The sequence below is a fragment of the Argentina silus genome (genome assembly GCF_951799395.1).
Source record: "Argentina silus genome assembly, chromosome: 20".
Classification (NCBI taxonomy): domain Eukaryota; kingdom Metazoa; phylum Chordata; class Actinopteri; order Argentiniformes; family Argentinidae; genus Argentina; species Argentina silus.
This window is the reverse complement of record NC_139674.1, coordinates 6,609,020-6,633,676: the sequence shown is the minus strand read 5'-3', so window position 1 is coordinate 6,633,676 and position 24,657 is coordinate 6,609,020. Positions and strand designations below refer to the sequence as shown.

Genomic DNA, 24,657 nt, shown 5'->3' with positions numbered 1-24,657 from the left:
AAGTCCACAAAGAAAACACATTTTATGAGTGCAAAAGATGATGTGAATTAGATGTTTCTCTATTCACTGTTTTGAAAAGTTCTCACCAACAAAGTTGTAAACAGAACACAGAGATCTTGAGGAGGTAGTAAAAGTTTAGATTCCCTGAGCCTCACAACAAAAGAATAACAATTTCAGCAAGCCGCCCGTAGCCATTTAATATCATAAACATCTGTCTCCATGTCGCCACATCTGGCAACAATGAAGACAAATTAGCTACGAAATTCAGAGTGTCTGGCAATGAGATAAGGCTCTGGCATGCTAAATTCATTTGCTGGGCTTAGTCACAGGGGTGGGGAGGCCAAAGCTGACCAGAGGAACTGATCTAAGATCAGTGTTCGGTGGCTCCCTGTAAATGGGTAAGGGTCAGTGTGTGGTGCTCAGAAGCTGATCCAGGACCAGGAGCTGCTCAGTCACCCCACTGCCAGTCATTGGTGGTCTGGGGGAATAGTCGACTTCCTGTCTCGTTTCTCTGGAGTCCAAATCAAAGAGGGGAAATTATTCTGCAATCTGGCCAGTGTTTTCTTTTCCCCTCTGGCTGGAAACGCTAAGGTTCTTGCTGGCTACAGTCTCTGCAGGAGACTACTGATTCCAAATAAAAAAATGTTTATGCAAACCTGTTTAACCCCCCCCAGCCCCTTGTTACGGCACAAATTGTTTCTCGATTGCAGTTTTTTCAAAAAAATTCCCGGAGGAATAAATAAACCATTTAGGCCTCACCAAAATGTTTGGAGGTAAATTACATCTCCACACTTAATTGCTACATGGATAGTTTTGTTAAGTGCAAAACCTTGTTTGCTGGTCTTCACCGAAAAACATTGCAGGAAAATTCACATGGCCTAATTCTACCATGTAGAAACCTCTATCGCTCCACTTAATAATAATAACTAATAAATCAGAGTTAACACGACCATGTTCAATGTCTACAATTAGCTTTACCTAGAACTCAAACAAACTCAAACTCTTAACAAATCATACATCATAGAACCAACAGAAACATTTAAGTAGGACTTTATTCTCATTTATATATGAATTGTCACACTTGAAAATAAGGGAAGGTTTTTACAAGTGAATGCTTTCAGGATATGGGAGTTTTTCCAAGTTCATCATTCATCACATCTTTTTGCATCCCCTCATTTGTATGTTCTCGCCTTATTGGTCAAGTTTGTCAGGCCTGACACGATACTCTAAACCAATGGGGTGCTTGGCTGAGATCACGTGACTCAGCAGCTGTCTCCCAGGTGTTTGAATGTGTGTGGTTCCACCATCTTGTGTTAATCCCAAACTCCTCAAAGGGCTGGCAAGACTTCCAACAGGATTGTTTAATTCCTTTACAGTTTGGGAAATTAATTCATACTGAACAATAAGCATGCAGTGAATAGCAAGGTGTAGTCACACAAGGAGGACATGAGTGGGTTCAACATATGTCATTTTTACAAACAAACCTCAAAGGATATGGTTTCATAAACCAATAAATAAAATGTGTATTATTATTACTCAAAGAAGACCTTAAACAATTCCTACATTAAGATATTTTCCACATTGCAAGATTGGCGGATAAAGTCGAGGACTGAAATGTATTCCCTTCGTAAGGTATCCTGCTAAACCCCCTCAAACTACTGGCAGCACCATCCCTCTCAGTGAATCAGCCGTTTTATAAACACATCTCCAGTGTGGCAGCAAGAGAGCCCGCAAGATGCTTTCCAAGTGCATGTTTCGACAGCTAGCGCACAAGCACACCTTTTTCCTCCATGTTGAAAAGGAGAGGCCTGAAAAAACAAACCTAATATGTGAAAAAGCCAGAGGGGGACGGGCTTGGAGGATGAGTCATCTGGTGAAAAGCCTCCATATGCTGAATAGAGCAAGAGAAGCAACCACCACCACCTTGAGACGAAGGCCCAGGGAGAGACGAAGGTCTGTGACTAGCTGGGCTGGTTGGGTTAGAGTAAGACTGGTCAGTCAGCTCTAGTTCTTATGTGACTGTTCCTCTCCTGTCCTAATTTGGACTTCCATCTCTGGCCTCAGGGGGGGTCCTTTACAGTACTGAATCTACACTGAGCCAAAGACTGCAGGAGCAAGCCCTAAACCCCAAACACACACAAACCTCTTTTCCAGCGTACACTTGTTGGATTCTGTTGGGACGGCAGCGTGGGGGGGCTAATGGCAGGAGCATGGCGTCCTTGGCGGTCTGTGGTTGGGCTCTGAAAAGCCAGTCTTTATGCCAACCCCACCTTCCTATCCCCTGCAAGACTTGAGCAAGGACCTATATACTCTTTGTCCTCAGTTACAGCACAGTGTAGTGTTGTGCGAATCATAAAACAGTTGAAAGGTATTGAAAGACTCACAGTACTTCTCGTGTACGTAGCAGCACATGTAATGGTGTTTTATTATGAATAGGTATGTGCAAAAGGGTGCTTAATTCAATTTAAAGAAACAAAAAAAAAGAGGCTAGTATAACTGAACAGGCATGGACTCTCAACACAAAACATTCATTTACAGGAAAAAGTAAGCAAAAATAATTGATTCTATTTTTACACTATTAATTTACAAAATATAATAAACTTTGTATAAAAATGTATATATTCAGTATTCGTCTTTTTAAATTGAAGTTGTTTCCCATTTTTCTTTCTCATTTAAAAAGAACAGTCCTCACTGTTAATATCTCCCTATTTCGTTCTCTGCATTTTGTAGGAATAATGCATTCTCTTACATTCACTAGTTGCACATTTGCGGTGTCCATTATAGAAAAAGTGTCCATTCACTGAGGTAGCATTTTTTGGTTATCCTCTTGATGAAGAAAAACAAAAAGGAATGTCAGTTTGTTTAACGTGGCACATATTCAGCTATGTGATCACTCGGGCTTGCTGAGTAGAAGCAGTCCTGTTGCTATCAAAGGGTTGTTCATAGACACTTTGTTCTGATTGGGAATCCTTGGAATGGACTGTGTCCTTGTCTTCCTCGCGTTCTGAGTCTGTGTCCAGGGCGGCGTAGGGGTTCTCATGCAGCATCATTCCATTGTGCATGGCCGCTGGCGGGGGTGCGAATCCAGGGTATAGTTCCTGTTGAGGCCTCCAGGGGGCTTTCCCAAATGTCCCTGAGGAAGGAGCGGAGCACACAGGGTCAGACCTCCAGCATTCACATATTAGTAATTCAACTAACTCAATAAAAAACTGTATGACTTCAAATGCAATTGAATTGAAAATAAGTTGAGATGAGATCATTGTCTGGCCTACTGAGAAGCTATGGGAATGAAGTCAAGACCTACCCATGAAGGTGTTGGAGGATGACAGCCTCTCCTGTGGTCGGCCGTACTCGTTCACATCTCCCTCATCCATGGAGGGGGGGCGTTCACCCTGCAGGTGGGGGGGCCCATGGAAGTTTCCATTGGGCAGCTGCATGAGCACACTGGGGGTGCCGTGGTCGAAGGGGTCCTGCATGGTCCCCCCACATGGGTAGTAGGCACTCCTCTTAGAGCTGGTCAGGCTGCCGCTATATGAGTCAATGCAGATGGGCCTTTGGTCCACGGTAAAGCCTGTGGAGAGAGGGGAGAGGTTATAGTGAGACATACAAATATAGGATGACGATACGATGAATGCACCATGAATTCTTCAATGTTGTCATACAAGTGTATGTTTGTTGTACAAACCTGTGAAAGCTTCAGAGGGGTCTGCGGTGTACATGTTGCCTCTGTGGAGGAGGGAGCCGATGGGACCTTGGTAATGGCAGAGCAGAGGATCAATGGCCGCCTCCATGTCTGCTTCGCTCCCCGTGTCCAGCTGACACAGGCCTATATGGTCAAAGAAAGCGCTTAGTCAGTTTCTTTACCATAGCACAATGACATTTTTACACCAATATGAATTCAGGTGAGGTTTTTGCAGTCAAGCTTAAATATGGTTATACAGCTCTGACGATATATATAATTGTACTATTGCAGTCACAGTAATCTTCAACTTTAATGATATTAATGACAACCCTGCATTTCCAATGGAAGGGGTGTGCTCCTACCATTCATGTCTTTAGGCTGCAGGTAGAATCCACCCATAGAGGAGGCCATGAACTGGTGGCTGCTGCCACTCTCTGAGGGAACGTAGCCATCTTGTCTGTCAGCCAGTGTTCCCTGGGATGACAGGTAGCTCGGGATGTCTGCAGGCAGCTGGGTCTCGTCTACATGGAAAACACAAGGGAACGACTTACAAAAACGTCCAAATACAGCAATTCAAGTCATTTCAAAACATTAAAAAAAACTAAATAATAATCAAGCCGAAGAATGTGGAGTTGTAAAAACTACTGACATAAAAATCACTTAATTTTCTGCTTAAGGTTGGAGGTAACATAGCCATGTAAATACACTCTAAACTCCCAAGCAATTATAAAATAGAATACTATGGTCTCCTCTCTCCAAAGCTCACCTGTGTTGGTGACACTGCAGTCCTCGTTGCGCCTGCGTGTGTGGTAGATGATTACCACCCACACCAGGGAAGTGCCCACTACGCAGCACACCACTGCGATGATGACAATGCCCACCGTTGTCCAGCCGTCCTCGTCTGAGCCAATCCCTCCGCTGGCACCCACGACCACTCCACCTGAGTCACAGTTGGGGTTTGGCAGCACTGCCAAGCGTACATTGCCTCGCTCCGTGCCCAGGGTGTTGGACATCTCGCAGGTGTACTTCCCCGCGTCGCCCTCTGCTGCGTCCACAATGATGAGGAGCTGGTTGGCGGCTGCGAAGAAGTGGCGCTCAGTCACCACCAAGGGGCTGTCGTCTTTTGTCCAGTTGAGCCTCGGGTGCGGGCTGCCGCCAGCGATGCACTGGAGGACGGCCGTCTCACCTTTGGCCACTGTGCGGTCCATTAGAGGACGCAGGAAGGAGGGGGTTTCTAATGGAGGAGAGGGGGAAAAAGCTGTCAGTTCTCTCTCTCTCTCTCTCTCTCGGGACAACGAATGCAATATAATACAATTCACTTTCATACCAACAGGTTCATAACAACAGGTATTGAGAAATCCTCACCTAGCACAGTTAGCGTAGCATTAGCTGATATGGCTCCAGCTGTGTTCTGGGCAGTGCAGCTGTACACCCCGATGTCCTCAGTCTTCACATCCACGATGAAGAACACATCGTCCTCTGGCATGACATGCATGCGGCGCTCCCGGGCGGCCGGGAAGTCCGTGCCCCCGTCCTTCTGCCAGGCGATCTGTGGAGAGGGGTGGCCCACCGCGGCACACTCCAGTCTGGCCGTGGCACCGGTGCGGATGCTCAGGTCCATGGGCATTTTGGTGAAAGATGGAAGCACTGGCGATACAAAGAGATGAACTTTGATTAGTTTTTTTTTTTTACAGCACCAACATTTTAAAGTTCCCTTTTGGAACCCTTTGTCATAGAGACAACATGGAGACCCTCCACTTACTGTTGACAGTGAGCTTGGCCTTGGTGGAGTAGGAGGAGCCAAAGTGGTTGGAGATGACACACTGGTATTTGCCCTCGGTGGAGAACTCAACAGTGCGGAGCTGCAGTGTGGTGGTGTACTCTGTGACCTCCGCTTCACCACCGACGACCCCCTGGGCTCTCAGATGAGCCTGGTTGTGGATCTCCGCCTCGTCTAGGACCTCGTTATCTTTCTTCCAGGCGAAGGTCATGGGCGAGTCGCTGGAGCTGGCCGCCGAACACACGAAGGTGACGTTGGTGCCCTTGATGGCCGACTGAGTCTCAGGCTGCACTGTAATCTGAGGTTTGGGAAAGTCATCTGGTGGAAAGAGAGGTTGGGAGGGGGATTTAATGGGTTTAACTTTGACGCAAGTTGAGTTGCATTTAAATTCACAAAAAAGCTGCGATGGTTGAAAGGCTTAAGTATGGGCATTGGAAATTAATTGGCAATGCCAAGACCCAAACACAAGCTTGAAAGCACCTCAGGTTCTGAGAAGTCCTAATTAGTGAAGAAACTGGTGCAGCAAATTATATGGAGTCACAAAAATTCCTGAGCAATTGTTTCTTTTTTCCTGTGCTCTCTGCCAGCCAGCCAGAGCTGAAATATTGTTCCTTTACAATGCTTGCTCCACTAGGGTGTCCAGGAGTTGGGGAAAATACTGAACAATCTGGGTCAGTTCATAAATGGAAAACCTGTCACGGGTAAATGGCTCTTTTTAACAAGGGCTACAGTAAGCGGCTTGGTTGTGTGTGTGTGTGTGTGTGTGTTTTTTCACTTACCACACACAAACTCCTCCTGGCCGACGGTGAACACACTCTTGCCCTTCAGCATCTGGGGATGGGCACAGCTGGCATTCACGTAGGGCAAAAAGGCCTGCTCCGCCACCCACAGAGGCAACCACTTGAGCTGGCAGTCGCACAGCAAGCTGGATGTGTTCAGGTGCCTGGAGGGGAAGGAGGTGAGATGATACTTCGTTAAGACCAGGGATCACAAAGGAGACTTGATGGATGTAAGAAACACAGTGGAAACCTGCCCGCTTCCTTTACCTATCAATCATCATGAAAAGAAAGGACTAGACAGAAACAAAACATGAAATGTCTTTGTCAATGTATGTCAGTGGGAACACATTTTGAGATAGTCTACAGAGCTGAAGTACTCTACTGTATCATACTTACAGTTCCTCTAGCTTTTTCATCTGAACAAAGGCATTCCCTTGGACCGACATGATTGCATTGTTGCTCAAATCTCTGAGGGGGAAAGGAGAGGGGGAAAAGATGGATGAGACGCTTGGGAGAGTACAGAAAGAAAGAGGGTATAATATTCCCCCAGTCTGGGCCTATCTGGGATACTGAAAGCAAACACTTCAAAAATCTGAGAGAAGAAAAGATCTGGGCTTGAGAACAATAAAAATCTGGGCACCGCCGTGCTTTGTTAATCAAGAGGCCTGACTTCGGCTCCTTTGAGCTCAGACACAACTGGGGAAAAAAGTTAATTAGAATCAAATGCAGCTGTTTCATGACTACCCCAAGCACACTCACACAGCCTTTGTGTGTGTGTGTGTGTGTGTGTGTGTGTCTCTCTCTCTCCAGCCTTCCCACATATAGAGATGCTGAGTAAGGGACAGCTCTGCTCTTCATCAAGTAAAGGGAGAAGCAGGGACAGTATGGTCTGCAGTGTGTGGTTCTCATGTTTTCCATAGTTGTGTGTTCTATCCCATTGAGTTTACAGGTATGAGTCAGAGATAGCAAGAATCAATTATATTAGAGGGACAACTTACAGGTGCTCGAGTGTGTCCAAGCCAGAGAAAGACTTCTTGGTCACTGACCGGATTTGATTCCCTTGAAGGAACCTGGGAAGGGGATATTGTTGGTTTAATTTCAAGAGAACAATCCTTTGTAGCGAAAGCCTGATCAACATTCACATCTTTATTGACCATCACATTCGTCATTCAACCATTCGTTCATGTTTACCTAAATATCATATCTAAGGCTAAAGCAACTCATGTTGCACTAATCGGAGTGATAGAAAACAAACACAGCTAAAATCAGTCAGCATAGCATCCATTTACAATTGTGTAACCCTCATGAAATCAACAGGTCAGAAACTCACAGTTTTCTCAGCTTATCCAAAGCAGAAAAGGGTCCGTTCATGTCTTCAATGGTCCAGGAGATCTCGTTGTTGTGCAGATCCCTTTCCACAGAAACAAAGACAAACCACATTGTTAAAATCCGCACCCAGAAAACAACTGTAGTTGCAGTCTTCATAAACCTTATGCGGCTTTACATGTCGTGTGAAGGGGGACAAGTTAAGACCTTAAATTTGCATTCAAAGTGGCCCCATCACTTGGAGGAAGTTTCTTCTTGGCTTTTGCGGGCCGTTAAATGCTTGCGATGGCTTTTCCGTGTCTCAAAGCGAAACACTGCTTCACATGCAACAACTTTTACAAGAGGAACTTCAACAAAACATATTGGAGTCACTTCCTGTTACATCTAAGATGTAAATATATATATATTCCCAATATGTTTTGAGGCAGGGACAAATCAGACTTTGCATCTTTACATTTCAGGTTTGTTGACAAAGATTTTAGGAACAACACACTTCCATCAAATCATTATATCAAACTTGTTTTACAATCAATTCCATCCTTTGTATCTGAACTGAATTGTGTGCGTTCCTAGCAGTGCAACAGTTCTGCTAGACAGATTTGCTGGATGTCTTCACCCTGCCCCCTCTCTACTCCTCTAAATGCTTTCAAACTGCTAGTTTCCTCCTCTGCATGCCTGGTTACCACTGATTGGGGGTTTGAGGAGAGGTGGGGGTGGGGGGTAAATCCCCCTAAGCTATCCCCGTCCACCTCGCTACACACCTGCCCTCTGTTGACCTTTCAAGCACAGTTAACATTTGGTTTCATTTAAGAGCACAACCAGGGGAAATGTTATAGAGCCTTTTCTGAAGGAACTGGGGGATGGTGAATGGGGCGGTGGACTCTTCTGCTGGCTTGTTGAGGTCGGAGCTGCGCCTCTAAGGTTTTTATGTGTGGGTATGTGCTGTTTCACATACCAAAAACAAACAAGACAGAATATTTCCACTCGTGTTCAGAGTGGAAAGGGGGATAATGTAACAAGCAGGCTGTATTTAAGAAGTGCTAACTGCTTGTGTACTCCATTACATGCGATACAGACTGGGCTTCTCTACTGGGACAAGACACAATGATCAAACATGTCCTTGAGGAGTTTCAAATCCTCCCTGAACCTTGATGAGCCGTGGAGCTTTCTTCAACAATATTAAGGGACTAGAAAGACCCAGGATTAGTGATATTAAGCATGGCTAATGCACTGCCAGTGGGAAGTGGAGAATCATTGTTTCACGCATCACCACCCTCACGAAAAACAATGGTCATTTCTGAATGAACTGTTTCACTGAAATGTGACTTGTGAAATGTGAGGAAGAGGAAACAATATAGATTGGTGTCATATGTAAACATAGGTAAACAAACTCACAGCATTTGTAGGTGGGAGAGTCCTCGGAAGGCTCCGTCGGCGATGAAGCTCACACGGTTGTTGCCGATTTGGAGATCGTCCAACAGACTGAGGCCCACGAAGCTGGACTCTTCCAGCCTGGCCAGGTGGTTTGAAGAGAGGTCTCTATCAGAGAGAGAGGAAGGAGACTTCAGTATCAAAAATGGCAGTATGCAAGAGGGCACACAAATTGAAGAGGGAAGTGTGATAGATGAAGTAGGGACTAACGCTAAGTGCTTGGATGAGCTAACCCGACCCAATTCCTAAATCTAACCATCATAAGATAAAAGGCATAAGATAAAAGGCTGACCCTCGTTAAAAAAATAAATTAAAAAAGCTGAAATGTTTGAATACAATCTACTCTGGCTACTGACTATGATAGATTAATACACATGTTTGCTAGCAAGTGTTAGCCAGAACACTTTCTTCAAGGAATATCCAACAGAGAAAAAATGTTCTTTAGACCATTCACTCAAACTTTGTACAGACTTTGAAGTTAAAAAATGGAACATGTCAAGCTTTATCTTGCATTTTACTTTGCATAGTTGCCCTAATCTGTTAACTTTTAGTAGACAGTACAAAAAGTATTAACTTTTGGAGTGAAAACATTCATAAGTAAACATCTGATGAGAAAAACAAACAAATGGAGCAAAGCCGCCAGGGCATTTACCAACGAATGGGCAAAAAAACTGTCAGCTGCCAATTTGGTTTACCCTCTGGTCCATTTGAGAAGATAGAGGAGAAAAAAACACCCCTTTCAAAAATGTCCTAGCCTGTTGTAAAAAAAAAACATGGCTGACTGAGTGATTGGCCTCTGCCATAAACAACGGCAACAACAAAGGGAACCCAAACTGTTTCTTGACGCCACTTCACTTGTCGCTGGAGACACTCACATTGTGAAAGTCCCCCACCCCTACCCTCTCCCCTATAGACGTGGCGAGGCAGTGAGGGGGGGCTTTTGGGGGGTGAAATGGGGGCGTAATTTTTTGGCAGGCAAACTGCCCTGGTGTTGGCACTGGTTCTAGGGATAGAGCGGGGAGAGGCGGGTGGGGGGGGGGGGGGGGGGGGGGGGGCAGGAGGGAACTGGAGTGTGAGGAAGGGCAGGAAAGAGTGCGAGAGAGAGGGAGAGAGAGAAAAAGAGGTGTTGGGAGTTCAGAGTGTGAGCAGGGAGGGAGGGACAGAGGGAGTACGAGAAGGAAAAAAAGAGGGAGGGAGGGAGAAGAAGAAAAGGGGCACTCACAGCTGGCTGAGTTTCTGGCAGAACTCCCAGGCGTCGGGCCGGATCCTGCTGATGGCGTTGTGGCCCAGGTAGAGCTGCTGCAGAGTCAGCAGGCCGTACAGCCAGCCTTTGCTCACCTCCGTCAGGTTGTTGAACTCCAGCTGCCTGTAGGTTGATAGAGAGGTACATACAGACATCAGTTATCTACACACTCTGCACACATTGACTCAATGTCTGACTCAAACACAGTGGGAGACACGAACTGCAGACAAACACAGGTAGAGGAAAACAATGGGTGGAGACAGTAAACACACGCACGCACACAGGTGGAGGAAGACCAATCCCAACAGTACTTACAAGACCTCCATCTTGCTGAGGCCCCAGAAGGCTCCATCCATCAGACGGTTGATGCCGTTCCTCTGCATCTTCAGAGAGCGCAGTGCTTGCAGCCCGTGGAACGTCAGGCCCTCCACCCTGCGCACCCGGTTCCTATTCAGCTCCCTGCAAGTTAGACCGCAACACGACCATCAGAGAACCACACCACCATGTCATATGAACATCAACCGTTGAACTTGGAAGTGCAATCTAAGAGCAGCCAGGGAGATCAGTGAGTATTTGAATAGCGGTCAAAGTACAGTCAGGGATGTCAAAGCAAAGTCAATGACAAATCAAAGAGTGTAGTCACAAAGCAGTAATGGTATGTTTTCAGGAAAGTCAAAGAATGGTAAAAAAAAAAGAAAAGAAAAAAGAGTGGTACCAAAGTGCGGTCAAAGAGAGCTGTCAAGACGCAGTTGTGAAACAATGAACAAATGGTCAAAAAGTATTCAGGGTGAAGTTTTGGAGAAGTCAAGTCACTTACAGGTGCTGGAGGTTGGGCAACTGAAAGATCTTAGCAGGGATGGTCGAAAGGCGGTTGCGGTTCATCCTGAGTACCTGCAGACTGCTGGACAGGTTGACAAAGCAGCCCGTCTCCATGGTTGAAATGCGGTTGTTGTTGATGATACTGAAGGGAGAAATACAGGAGTGAGAATGTGATCCTGATAGTAACAATGCGAAAGAGGACTCATTGTCATTGTGTTTTCACTTTTGTACAGTTTCACCATAATAGGTCAAATTCAAAATGGAGGCACTTACAGGTTTTTCAGAGGTAATGCAGGAAAGGAGTCAGCCTTTATGTCCACTATGTTGTTATTGCTGAGGTCCAGTGTTTCCAGGGCTACCAAGGGCCTCAGCTGCTCCTGAGAGATCTTCGTGATTCTGTTGTTTGCTCTGAAAATATAGATACCATAGCTCCAATGAACGACAGAAAAAAAACGTGTGTATTTTAATAACGCCGGTCACCAGTGTTACGTTTCCATATATACAAACAATCCCACCAGTCAATTAGCCGGTGGTATTAAAAAACGACAAAACCTCACCGAAGCGTCAACTCTCACTGTCCTATTCTATTTCTGTTTATTCAGTCATTATTATGTCAATATTCTACATTTTTTACCTCCAACATTGCGTCTCTCTGACAATGAGAAAAACTAAGGACCCCATTTCATGGTTGTCTGGGCAGAAGACGAGGTGTGTGTGTGGGGGGGGGGGGGGGGGGCACCAATGTAACCAATGTCACACTGCTCATCGCAACAGGTCAAAAACAGCCGTTTGGTTTAGTGCTGTGTTATTTTGTTTATAAGGTAATTACTGACAAGGTATTTAAAAAAATAACCTGCCAATTACTTGGCTGATGAATACAATTCCCCTCAGTGAAAGCATGCCCCAGCAGAGGCCGGCAATTTCCTGAGCTGCACGCCTCCTAAATTGCAGTGCAGGGACTGCTTAGTTATAAACAGTTCCTGTACAGTGCCCTCTTTGTGTATGGGGCTCGTCGGGTAGAGCGAGAGAGGGAGAGGGAGGGGAAAAGCAGGAATTCCCTCCAATGCACCAGACTGCAGCAGGCCCTGTTACAGTATTCATTGAGAGGGAACCATGCCCCCATCCCAAGAACACCTAACCTAAGAGAGAGCAAAATAAATCAATCTTGGTTCATGTGATCAATCTCTTATCTGTTTGACCATCTTTTTTCCGGAAATTGAGCACAAAGTGCATGTTAGCTTTACATTGGCCTCCTGGGTGGAGTGGAGAATTGGAAACAGAGCAGCTACGAAGGGGCATGCTGTGTTCATGATGAGTGACCCTTGAGTACAACAAGGGGAAACCTGCCCATGAACAACATGTTATAGGCCGCTGATTCGCAGACAGTGGTCATGACAGTCGCCATATTTTCAGTAAGTTAAGCATTCTGGTTTCTCTTTCAGTGATATTGAAACAAAGATCTGATTTCGCAAGACGGACGGATATAAAAGCCAGGCCACTCATGAAACGAGAGATCGTTGAGTTGGATAGACCAGTCGCTTTCCACACATTTCACTTATTTTCAGCTATCCATGCCTCCCTGAAGACTAGACTCCCCACCTAGAGAGACAGCTACACCCTTTGGCAGTCTTACCATTAAAACATACAGAGGAAGAGAGACAACAGTCAGTGGAACCTGGGAACAAAGAACTAGGGGGATGGATGGAGGCCCAGAGAGGAGAGGCTGACGGGGAGGCTGGGGAACGTAGGGGTAGAACCTGCCAGAGCACGTCCCTCTGCCTAGCCCCTGGCAAGGCCAAGAGTGAAGCCTTGGTGCTATGCCAATGTAAGAGAGTTCATATGGTGGCGGTGGGGGGGGGGGGGATTCTCGAGACAAAAACCCGAACCAACTTTTTCTTAAAAAAGAAAACGTTACTTGTTGCCTAAAGTTTTTCTTATTAAGCCTGGGAAAAATCCAAAAAACACAGATTTTTAGCCATCAGCCACCGACAGAGCTAGCCACAGTGCAGCACACCACCCACAGTAAAAAGGGTACAAGCCTGCCTTTTGTGTGCAGATTTGCAAAGGGCTTTCCACGCACCGCGGCCTCTGTGGTCCCAAACAAAAGGGGCGCACACCACCTGGGTCTCGGTTTTCATGTTCCCCTGACTGGTCGCTGAGAGAATGAAGAGGGGGTTGGCCAGAGCAAGAACCTGTCTTTCCAGTTTCACAAAAAAGTGGAGCCCCTGCAATATCTTTTGGGAGGGGAGAGGGGGGTTGGTGGAAAGCAACTGTCAGCACTGTGTGCTCCCTCCCAAAAGAGGGCAGACCCTGAAGCTTGCCAGCTGGGAGGTGTGAGATGGTGGGTTGTGGCGAGTCCCTGGTCTCTGTGCCCCAACACCCACTCCCTACCCTGCTTAACATCTGGCCAGCTGTGGAGCCTCACCCACTAGCCTAGACACACCAAGACCAGACAACTTCATGATCACAGCCCTTCCACAAGCAAAATGTTATTCTTATTTGACTGCCAATGGGCCACATAATTCAATCATTCAGGTTTGGTTGCTATTAATGCTGAGAAGCCGCCGCAGCAGGAGAGGAGAGAAGTGAGCTGTACCTCAGTCTGAGAGAGTCCTGTCCCACATGGAACATCCAGGGCCAACCTGATGTGAAGCACTCTGAGACACTTCATACTTAGACCCAAACGGTGGTGCTACAAATGAGCCACTTGTATTTAGTGGAGAGTAATACTACCTGATGCACATCATGGAGTATAAATATGCATACAAATACCATTCTATGGGAAGTATATACAGACCACACATGTCAATGCCTTTTATTACCCCCCCTGAGGACCCCTATTTTGAAGGCTGTGGTCAAGACCATCTGGAAAAACATGGGATTATACACTCCATAGGGAGAGCCCACCAGTTATGGTATTACTTGCTTACATCTCAGAGCACTCATCCTATTAACCTTTGACATTTAACATATAGAACAACTGAATCTCCCAACTGGCTCCAACCTTTAATTTTATCACCCAGTAACGCAGGTACTGGCCGTAATATCAACTGAGACTTTGTGCAATTGCACAGCCAGAGAAGCGAAGGAGAACTTGGCCATGGTCCATTCAACAGAGCTGTTTTTCTCTCCTTCCTTCTCCAACATCTGCCGAGAGATCTAATGAGTGCTTTTGGAAGGCAAACCTCGCTGTGTACCAGAGTTCCAAGTGCTTATCTGTTGATCTCAACCCCTCCCGGGCCAACTTTGCAGACAAACAAGCGGGGCATTGTCCATTTTGACTGCAAACACTTCAAATTTGTTCAACCAATTTTCTCGCAAATAAGGTTATTACGCGCCATTATTTTAATAGTTTCATGGCTTGCCTGTCAATCTTGTTTGGGTCTCGCTACATTTCTGGTCCTCACAAACATTAAAAACATATAATCCCAGGAATTCAAAGCATGTAATTAAATATGCTTCATTTATTCAAAGAATGAAGTCGGTGGCATACCTACAGTACATGTATGCCCCCACATGAAGACACTCCAAGCCTAAGAGTATAACCAAATAACCAACTTGTTAACTCCTTTAATAAAAGGTAATTTACATGTAATCAATAGAGCTAGCCCCCCATTGGTCTGGATTGGTTTCATTAACAAAAAACCTGATAAATACACAAATATCTAAATCCCTTATCGTGAAGGAAATTAGACAACACAGCTCATTGAGGTCAGCATTCAGCAATTTGAGGTCAGCGTTCTGCCTTCACACTTGGAATCTGTTTATCTGAAGAAATATGAACAGTCTAAACAAGACCACAGTGTGAGTCGATTATAGACAGCTGACGCTGTCACAAACATGTTCCCTTTCAAATGAATGAAAAACATTTCCAATTAAAGGATCTTAACGGCTGTAAAACCAACACTTTCCAAATGCTCTAAGAAACCGCTTTATATCAAACCAAGCCGATCACATTCATAATGCAGCCTTCCAAAGCCCCTCTATTTTACATTTGGTACAGTCTGACTTTTTTTCCCCTTCCATTCGCACATACTACAGAATTTCTCCCCCTCTCTCCATGTCTCTGGCCTGGGAGGGTAGTAAGGAAAAAAAGGCCCCGGGGTATCGAATGCCACTTATTCAAACAGCCAGGCAGACATAGCGGCAGCTCTCGTCGACTTCCTTGACCCCACAGCCAAGAGTAAAAACAAACGGCAATAACCCTGCAGCTGGTAGTAATTGAGTCGTGATCATCTTAATTAATTGAACAATTTCCCAGGAATGTATGAAGGGGGTTAACCCTTGTGCTGTGAAATCCCTCTCACTGCGTTTGGTGAGCTCAACAAATGATCTGGAGATTCCAAGACTGATTAGGAATTTGGAGAGGAGGGTGAGATGGAATCTCTTTGTATGCATATGAACAGTAACCTCCGGTTAGTGTGGATAGAACCTCTAATTCTGTTTATCAAAGTATTTGCACATTCTTAATCTAGAAATGTTTGCTCTGTAGCTACTAAGCTGACAGACACTGTATGCATACCTGCCATTACTTTTTACAATGCTTTTATTCACAGATAGCAACACAGCAAGTCTGCAATTCATTACGGTGACAAAAGAAACAGCACAAATGTAACATTTCAAAACCTATCAATGTCTGCTAAACCAACATTTTACAACCTATTCTATCATTGCTCAACTATTGTGCTTCCGATTAACTGGGCGTATAGTGTTCCGTGTAGGCCTACCAGTGGTATTGCTGAAGCTGAGTGTGATAACATTGCTTCTCAACTTGCAATAGAACAGCCAGTATCAAGTTCTGATGTGTTTCAGTGTGATGCTCTGTGTTTAATATGGCGTCTCATGTGGGCCTGGGCCTCTGCAGCCCTGGTTCTCATTACAGGCGCCACGGCAGAAAAATAAGTCATCTGATGGCTTCACAAAACTCTGTTCTTTTTCCAATAGGAAATACCACACACATATATATTCTCCATGAATATTGCCAGCAACAAAAAGAGAGAGGGGAAAAAAGTGATTTTGCATTTAAATCCCCCCCTCCCCTCTGAGGGTCTGTAGTTGCTGAGTAGACAACGCGGAATGCAACTGGCAGAATTTAGGATGGGCACACATACAACACACACCCCTTGGGCGATACACACCCCCTTTTCTGAATCATGAGAGGCAGCTCTATTCTACCTCAGATGTCATGGTCAGAAGCTACAGCAGGGGGGCAAATTCTAGTTGGTGCATTGTAGCACACAATGTTGTGGTAAGCCATTAGGATTTAACCATTCTGCAAAAATGCTTTCAATCTGACTATTAGTCTGACATTCTTTGGAAAAATGGATCTACAAGTTAACCACTGAAATATCGCAAATTAAACTGCCGTGTCCATTGAAAAAGTTCCAAAAAAACATCAACCAGATATGCATCTTCAGAGGAGAACTGTATTTGACCTCAATGAGATGGGACAGGTGGTCAAAATCTGATTAAGTCTCTGAATTTGGTCTAACAAGCAAAGTTTGGGAATCAAACAGACTGATTCTGAGATTCAGGTTCTGGTTCTTCTGCATTGGCTCCAGTGGGGACAAAGCCTATACGTTCATCCTCACCTGCATGCAAAAAAGACAGGCCTATAGCCTCTACAAGTGTGAAAACTGCTTGACTATCATCTGAATGCCCCATGGCTGCTGGCTTCCCTGGTGTTGCTGCTTGTCAAGTTCAGGCTTGATGAGGAATATGCCTTCTGTAGTTTGAAACTAGTGCATTCTTCTGCTAAAACATCACATCTATCGATTTTTTAGGACACATTTTATGCCTCAGGAAAAGAACAAATAAAGTCTGTGATTTTTGACATTGATAGCAATGATTCTCCTTTGAAAACACATGAAAGAGACACATTGCTCCATCATAATATTGGGCCAATATTTCTTCAAAAAGTCTGAATTGTCTGGGTTTGTTTGAAAATCAAAAGCATGTTTTCCATGTCATCAATCAACAGCAGTTAATAAGCCCCTTGACACCATCATGCCATCAACACACTTGCAAATACTACAAACACCCACAATATACAGGGATTACACAACATAGCATATGACACATTCAAAGACCAATTCTTATTTTCTCCCGATTCTGACTGGCAAGTCAAATGGAAAACCTGGTAATTCCATTTCAAACAATGACATTTACTTTTAGTCATGTGACAAGTCTGAGGCTGGCAGCCATGGCTGGCACTGCCCAGTCTGGGAACCCACTCAGCCAAATGGGGGCAGGAACCGCTTAGCAGCTCAACAGTTGCAATAACAACTCTGATGGGTGATCAGGCATACGTTTAATAATTTATATGTTAATTATATATGTATACATTATATATTGTATATAATATGTTAATTATTATTTCCAGGCCAGTATTAAAGGGGAGGTGGGGGTGTAGACATATTTCAAGTAATTCATACTTACAAAAGAAGGGTTGTGATGTTTGCTGCATAAGGGCCTAAGTCAGGTATCGTCTCCAATTCATTGTTGTTTAACTTTCTGCAAACAGAAGCATAAAGGTTGTTTGTCACATGTGGTATAGAGAGGTGGAGGAGAGGGTGTTTGAAATGGCTGTTGTTTATTCTAGGGGGTACAGAACACAGAGCATACTTACATCTCACTTAGGTGCTGCAGTTTCGAAAACAAAGTGCTGTCGAGCGACTGCAATTTGTTATGGCTCAGGTCCCTGTAAAGAAAGGCATTTGTTAGAGGAAAAGTGCACAAAATGGAGGGCATTTTTCACCAATCATACAGGCCTCTCTGTTTTTAAATATGAGAGAGAACTTTTCAGGGAGGGCCTGTACCACAAACTGAAGTGAATCTTGAGTAATGTTGGAAAGAAACGGAATAATCTCCAAAACAAACTGCTCCATTTTCAAGTGAAAAAAAACCCAACAAGCTATATGCCTCGTACAACCTATCATCCTTCTTTATAACATTGAGAGAGACTCCATGCCAGAAAAGCTCACGAATCAAGGACTTTCGTGAAACATGGAGCCAAAACAGACAGCCAGATAACTTATGGACGGGTGATATTCTTTTTTTTTTTGCCTTTTTGAAAAAGGGGGTTGAAAACAGGCCCAAGAAGCCTGGCAAGACCAGTGTGCTATAAAGCTGTGGAGTTATTAACGCTGCTGCGCACGATCAACGTTGTGGTGCCAGACACTCCCCCCCCACCCCCCCCATCTGGAATCCATCAAGGAGAACTGGGAGGAGGGGGAAAAAACCTAACAACTGGTAATCTATTCACAATGCCGGGAAAGCGAGAGGGCTGCCTTTGATTCTCAGCTGAAACACTCCTGTTGGGCCTGGTTTTGTTCTTCGGCAAAGGTTTCTCCAGTTCCTCAACGAGAGTTTTACTTCTATCACTGAACAGACTTCCCCCCCCCTTTCTTCCCAGCATGCAGCTGTGTGTTTTTGCTCCAGTACTTGGGGCCATATGGGAGAGGTGTCATATCAAATCCCTTAGATAAGCCCTGAGTGGTTCTGACACCTCCTCTTCCCTCAGAAATCCAGCTCTGAAGTGTTTCAGATAAAAAGTACTGTGGATATGTACACTTTGGCCTGTATCAACTGGACCCGTGAAATGTTGCGTACTACAACTTTATCAGTGTCAGAGGAGTGAATGAAACCAACCTATCCATTCTCTTCGTCATGAGATAAGATAGGCTTGCTCGTCCTTTGATGAAAATGACATTCACAAGGGTATATAGGTCATTGACTGCTATGCGCTGACAAAAGGCATTCCCCTTCCCACTAGCTAAAGCTCTCACGTTATAATCCACAGCTCTTTCTAGTCCCCTAATCTGTTAGTCGACATAACATAAGGGCTTGATATACCACTTCAACTGGGACTTTTTCTATTGACACTAAAGCCATCATCTCTGAGGTTAACATCGGGAAATGTAATGTAATAGCATGTAGTAATAACATGTCCTAATAGTGGATCACATCTTCATTTAGTGTGGTGGGAACTCTAGCGTTGGTTGTGATGGAGTGGCCTAGTAGAGCCATGTTGGGTGAGACTGCTCCTCAAATGGTAATTCTGCTGCACTCCTACCCTAAATACTGTCAAAGACTATCTGATAGATCAGAACTTTTCTGTCTACATTTGAATGGTAACCCCTCCTTCCCTCACTGGCTCCCAGAAATCTGAAGCTCAAACCAAATACCTCTCCCTCCCTCCCTCCTTCCCTCTCTCTCTCTCTCTTTCTCTCTCCCACACTCCCTCCCTCCCTCCCTCCATCTCTCTGAGTTTGTTCGAACTAATCCAACAGCGGCTCCTTAATCAGTACCATCGGTGGCTCTGGAGTTGCTAATTCAGCAGAAATAATGGGGTGCTGGAAAACAAAGGGCCGGGCGGTTTAAGGGGTTTAAGACGTGCTGGAGAGCCACTCGTAAATTAGCATGCCGGAGTGCAAAGAATTTTTCCCCCCGTGTGGAACTTTTTTTTTCTTTTCTTTTGGAAAGCCTTGCCTTGGTTACGAGGCCCAATGTTGCCTGTTTTTACTGGCAACATGAAATATCCAGAGGAGCACATTTTAGATGTGAAAAATAAAGACAAATCAACAGGAGACTAACTAGCCATGTTGTGAAATAGGAACTAGAAAATACACGACTATGAAGACGCAACCAAATGAAATCTGTCGGAGAGCCAGGCAGACTTATGAACATCTGTTTATTTAAGGTTTTTTATAGCAACTATTTGAGGCGTTACCATGGGAAATTGGCCTAGGGTGCCTATGACTTCATTTGACGTTATGCATTTATTGTCTTAATAGCTCTGGGGTCTGAATAACTTCTGAGCTCACTAAATATGAAAAAGCACAAATAAACTTTTAGAAAGCTAAAAATGGTCATTCGAAGGCAACAGTTGGTTGCATACATGTAAGGAGTAAAGACTGATGAAAAAAAATCTATATGCTGCTGCTTCTTGTATGACCTGACCTTATGCACTCGCAAAAACTAAATTGATCAGCCCATATTTGGGTTCAACAAGGATTGGAAATTAAGACTGTTTATTATGGCTTTGCAGACTCCTGGAAACTGGGATAGCTCTAAAATCCAAAAAAGGCCTGCTGAAAGGTTTTGTAAAGTGAGGCAACATGTATGACAGAACAGAAAAAGTTAATCAAATTGGCCTTATGGCCTTCAGTGTACCCAGAAATAATTATCAGTAGCAGTATCAATTATTGAAATGAGCCCCACAGAAGACACAACCCCAGGCTGTACTTAAGATTCACCAAGGTAAAAGTACTGACAATGGGACAATTAATGTAAAAGTAAATAAGTTTTTCTTTAAACCACCAGCTTTGTTAGTATTCACAGGACAGGGATTACCCTGCTGTTCTAGGGGAGGGACATGTTGTCAACACAGGCATTCACATGTGCAAATAAAAGCAGTGTGACCTCCCAAAAGAGGACTTTGATTTTGAACTGATTGTAAGTGTTAAACCCCCTTCTTGAGGTTTTCAGTTTGTGTCTTTAAGTGTGTGTGTGTGTGTGTGTGTGTGTGTGTGTGTGTGTGTGTATATATATATATATATATATATATATATATATATATATATATATATATATATATATATATATATATATATGATAACAGAGGAGGTGCCACTGTTGATAAACATGAATATGTTATAACATAAAAATTAATACAACTATGAAATTGTAATATGTATTTAGACCCAACAATGTTTTGCAAATATCTATGTACATCTCTGAATTATGCGTGGTGTTTGGCACTTTGGAAAATGGAGAGGCCTATGCGTGCGTCATTGCAAAATACTATCTAAACAAACCAACGAAATCAGTTTTTTTCTTAATAAAAATGTAAGATATGACCAGATAGATCTTTCTGAACGATTCATTCACTGTATGTTTGCGAACTTGTTGCGAATGTTTACAAACATTTCCATTCTCTTGTCAGTAGACTAGGCCATTCCAAGTTGGCAACAATGTAACAAATCCTGCATTTCATCCCTGTACGCATCTATTGTATCTATTAGTCTCGGATTTCGTTATGATCTCCATCGATGTCATAACAATGATCACAATCACATGTCATAATGCGTTTGAAAAGTACTAATTAAGATAGCTGTTCGTATCTACCAAAAGTCAAGATAAGATGGAAAGTACAAAAATAAAAGGCTCTCTAAACTGACTTACAATTGTACGATCCATTCGGGGAGGTTTTTGGGAATATCCCCCCTTTTCAACCGACTGCAGTCCAAAAGGTTTCCAAAACATGTGCAGGGAGAGGGACACGTTTGTGTGTTTTCATCATATCCAAGCAAAAGTTCAATTCTGGAAAACAGGGCGAAAACGATCGCATACCTCGCAGCACTGAGAGGCTGCATAGATGCGGACATTTTTGCCACACTCAAGTCTCCCCAAGTTTTACAGAAAAGCGCGAGGAAATCCGATAGAGTGAAAATTCCAATCCCAGGAAAATGTTGCGCGTATAGTCAAATGTATCCGCTCCTTATATCCAATTCCTCGTTCGTCTTCCTTTGTAACTACGAAAATGTAAAAGATTAAAGTTTGACCCAAAGTCGTCCATACCTCCGTAAAACTTTCTGCCTGTACTTTTCGCCTTGCTGTTGCAGCACTCACACTACTTCCAAGGCTCCCCACAGCGCGCGTCTCCATTGGTTGTTGCAAGTGATGCACAACATACCAACGGTATGCGGAGGGAGCAACTAAAAGGGGACTTGGGAAACGTAGTCCAAAGTGAAGAATGATTCCCAAACGCTTATTGAAAAGTCCAAAGTGAAGAATGATTCCCAAACCCTTATTGAAAATAAATCATAATCCTGCATGGTACACGTAAAGGCTTCAGTCTGTTCTGGGAGTGGAATAATCTGTTACAACCGTCACGCAATGATGTTGAACCCGCACACTATGAAATAGTTAGTGATACTTGGTAGACCTAAATAGTTAATATATTATTTGTAAGTTGGTATGCACACCATAAGCATTTGGTAATGCGTTAAATGCGTAAGCAACAGTGCATTCATGAGGTCATTGTGTCAAGAACCAAACGATTATCACATAATTTCAACCAGTTATACATGTTTATCATGATTTATAAACTATCTATAAAGGACCATTTAGGTCGTTTAGGTCAAATAGGTCTATTGCACTTCTAAAACCTTTGCAACGGCATTGAGTATTTGATATTGCGTCAAAGAAAGAGGAGGAGAAACAGATTGAAAGTTGACTACAGTTTTCTTTTTTTGAATCACCAAATGTTATTCGATTTTATTTATAATTTCTGGTTGTTAGCTCTCTAAAGTATAACATGTCAAATCTCTGATAGATAATAACATTTGCAAGATAAAGGTCACTTTCCCATAGTCTTTGTGTATTACCATGTGAAAGCCTCATCATGAGCCATTCATGGCCCATTGTATGGTACTGGGTCTTCCCTCAGGCAAAGTGTGAAAGAGCACTCAAGCTGTTTCCTGTTCTCCTCAAGCCCTCTCTTGTTTTATTTAGGCATACTATTAACTCTCCTATGTGAGGTGTGGACATTTGCACAAATTGACAAAACCAGTTGGTTGCTTCCATAAATTACATTTGTCTCAACACGAATAAGATCCTTAGGCCAAAACCAGGGTGATCATAGTCATGTATTATTCATGATTGTAGTTGTACTGATTGCTAGCAGAATAATTGATTCACTCTCCAGTCCTCCTCCATTCTTCACAATTACAAAAATCCTCTCCCCCATTCACCAGAAAATTGCACATCCTCTGGCTATTCCAAACTGGGTTTCAATTTGTCATTTTCCCAGAGTTCTAGTTGTTTTTGCTCACACACTCACAATGCAGGTCAATGAGTTCAGGCATTTGTTTTGTTTTCTGTAAGTAGTCTCTTGACTGCTTTATTGCATCAATAATTGAAACTTCAAGGTGTGAGACTTGTCCTTTGGCCAGTTGCCCCAATTAGCTTACTCATTTGTATTCAAAATGGGGCACCCGGTCAATTGAAAATGAGATTGCCCTCTCGAATTAGAATACAAGCAAACTGGGGCACAGGAGAGTCAATTCTCTCTACTGACACTTTTGTCCAAGAGAGCAACATCATTATTTTGTTCAGACTTAAACTGAATGTGTCTTCAGGCTCCCATGTACTCAGAACTTTGTCAGGAAATATTCCTTTATTTCCTATTTAATTTCATCAGCAATTTGAGCACTTTCCTTCTGAACTGTAATCTTAATGAATCTTCTCAACATTGTTCCAATATTAGTTGTGTGTGTTTCCATACTAGCTAATGAATGCCTACTTTGTGAGTGCAGAGATAAATTCTGCAATACAAGTCAGTTTCACTTGGGGAGGTGATAAGGTAAAATGTATAGGTATAACCTAAAATGAAGGTAAGATGTCTGCTGCTCAACTTGCAGTTCGTTTCACAATCTGGGCCCAGTATTTGAATTTCTTTTGGATCAGATCTATCTGGCAGATTTCGAGTAGTACAGGGGAAATCAGCCAGATTGATCTGATCCTGGACAGCAAAAAAGAAACCAGGTCATTCTGATCCAGATGAAGTTTTGAAATACTGAGCCCTGGAGTGAGAAAAGCAGAGATTAGACACAATATTGTTATCCCATTGAATATCAGTAGTTACAGTTGATCCAATTTCCAGTTTGTTTTTAATTGAAAACCATCGATAAACAATATGTATTGGATTGTGCTAGATTAAAGATTAGGTCCTGATCCACACACACACACACACACACACACACACACACACACACACACACACACACACACACACACACACACACACACACACACCAGAGACACCACTCTTGTTACAATCATCTGTGAAATCTACATTGAAATTAGCGGTGAACAAAACTTACTGTCTTACATTAGCAGTGAACAAAACTTACTGTCTTACATGAAGAGGCAGAGACAATGCTCTTTCATTAAAAATGTTTCCTTATGAGCTCAAAACATAAAATAATAATAAAAAGCTGCACATGGAGTAACAAAACAACTGACCAACTTCAACACTCTGGTTTAACATGGTAATCTGTCGAATCCATAGACAACCACAGGTTTTCAAGAATGTCTGAATTGTAATTGCACCCTGGAACAATCATACTGTGGGAATGGATGGAGTTTTGGGCATGGAATGGCATGCATTTGCATGGCCTCGTGATTGATGAGGTCCCTGTGGACCCCTGCTGGATTAGGGAGAGAGGCGGGAGAGAGAGGGATCATGTGGGCTAGCCGTGCCTGGATGGTGTGTGGAATGCCCTGAGGGCCCAAGGAAGTCCATTCCTTGATCAGTTGATTGCTTCCTCATGCTCTGCAGTGGTCTCAGGCTGTGAGCTGAGCTGAGCTGAGCTGAGCTGAGACACCAGACAGCAACAATGCTTGCTTACACCAACTCACTCTTCAACTAAAACCACTGGATGAGTGCTTACCAATATGTTATGTCTTCACAAACGAGAACTGCTACAAAGAACATTGTTTGTGATCTGAGATAATGTACTGTATATGAGTGACATCTACTGTGACACCATCTAAAACATTCTGTATGGCTTCTCAGACTCTTTCTTTTTTG

The 24,657-nt window shown here is 43.7% G+C and overlaps 1 protein-coding gene across 1 annotated transcript; it reads right to left on the bottom strand.

The window, feature by feature from the left end:
- Positions 1 to 1,055: 1,055 nt before the first annotated feature.
- lrig3 (leucine-rich repeats and immunoglobulin-like domains 3) lies at positions 1,056 to 21,651 on the bottom strand. Its single transcript, XM_083692494.1, has 19 exons — positions 21,246 to 21,651; positions 17,689 to 17,760; positions 17,499 to 17,573; positions 11,334 to 11,468; positions 11,059 to 11,202; positions 10,557 to 10,700; positions 10,221 to 10,364; positions 8,963 to 9,106; positions 7,572 to 7,652; positions 7,240 to 7,311; positions 6,638 to 6,709; positions 6,242 to 6,405; positions 5,445 to 5,780; positions 5,048 to 5,329; positions 4,449 to 4,916; positions 4,045 to 4,203; positions 3,686 to 3,826; positions 3,305 to 3,571; positions 1,056 to 3,133 (listed from the first exon to the last, which is right to left on the bottom strand). The coding sequence occupies exons 1-19, from the start codon at positions 21,446 to 21,448 to the stop codon at positions 2,883 to 2,885; spliced, it is 3,354 nt and encodes a 1,117-aa protein (XP_083548620.1). The 5' UTR covers positions 21,449 to 21,651; the 3' UTR covers positions 1,056 to 2,882.
- Positions 21,652 to 24,657: the final 3,006 nt, after the last annotated feature.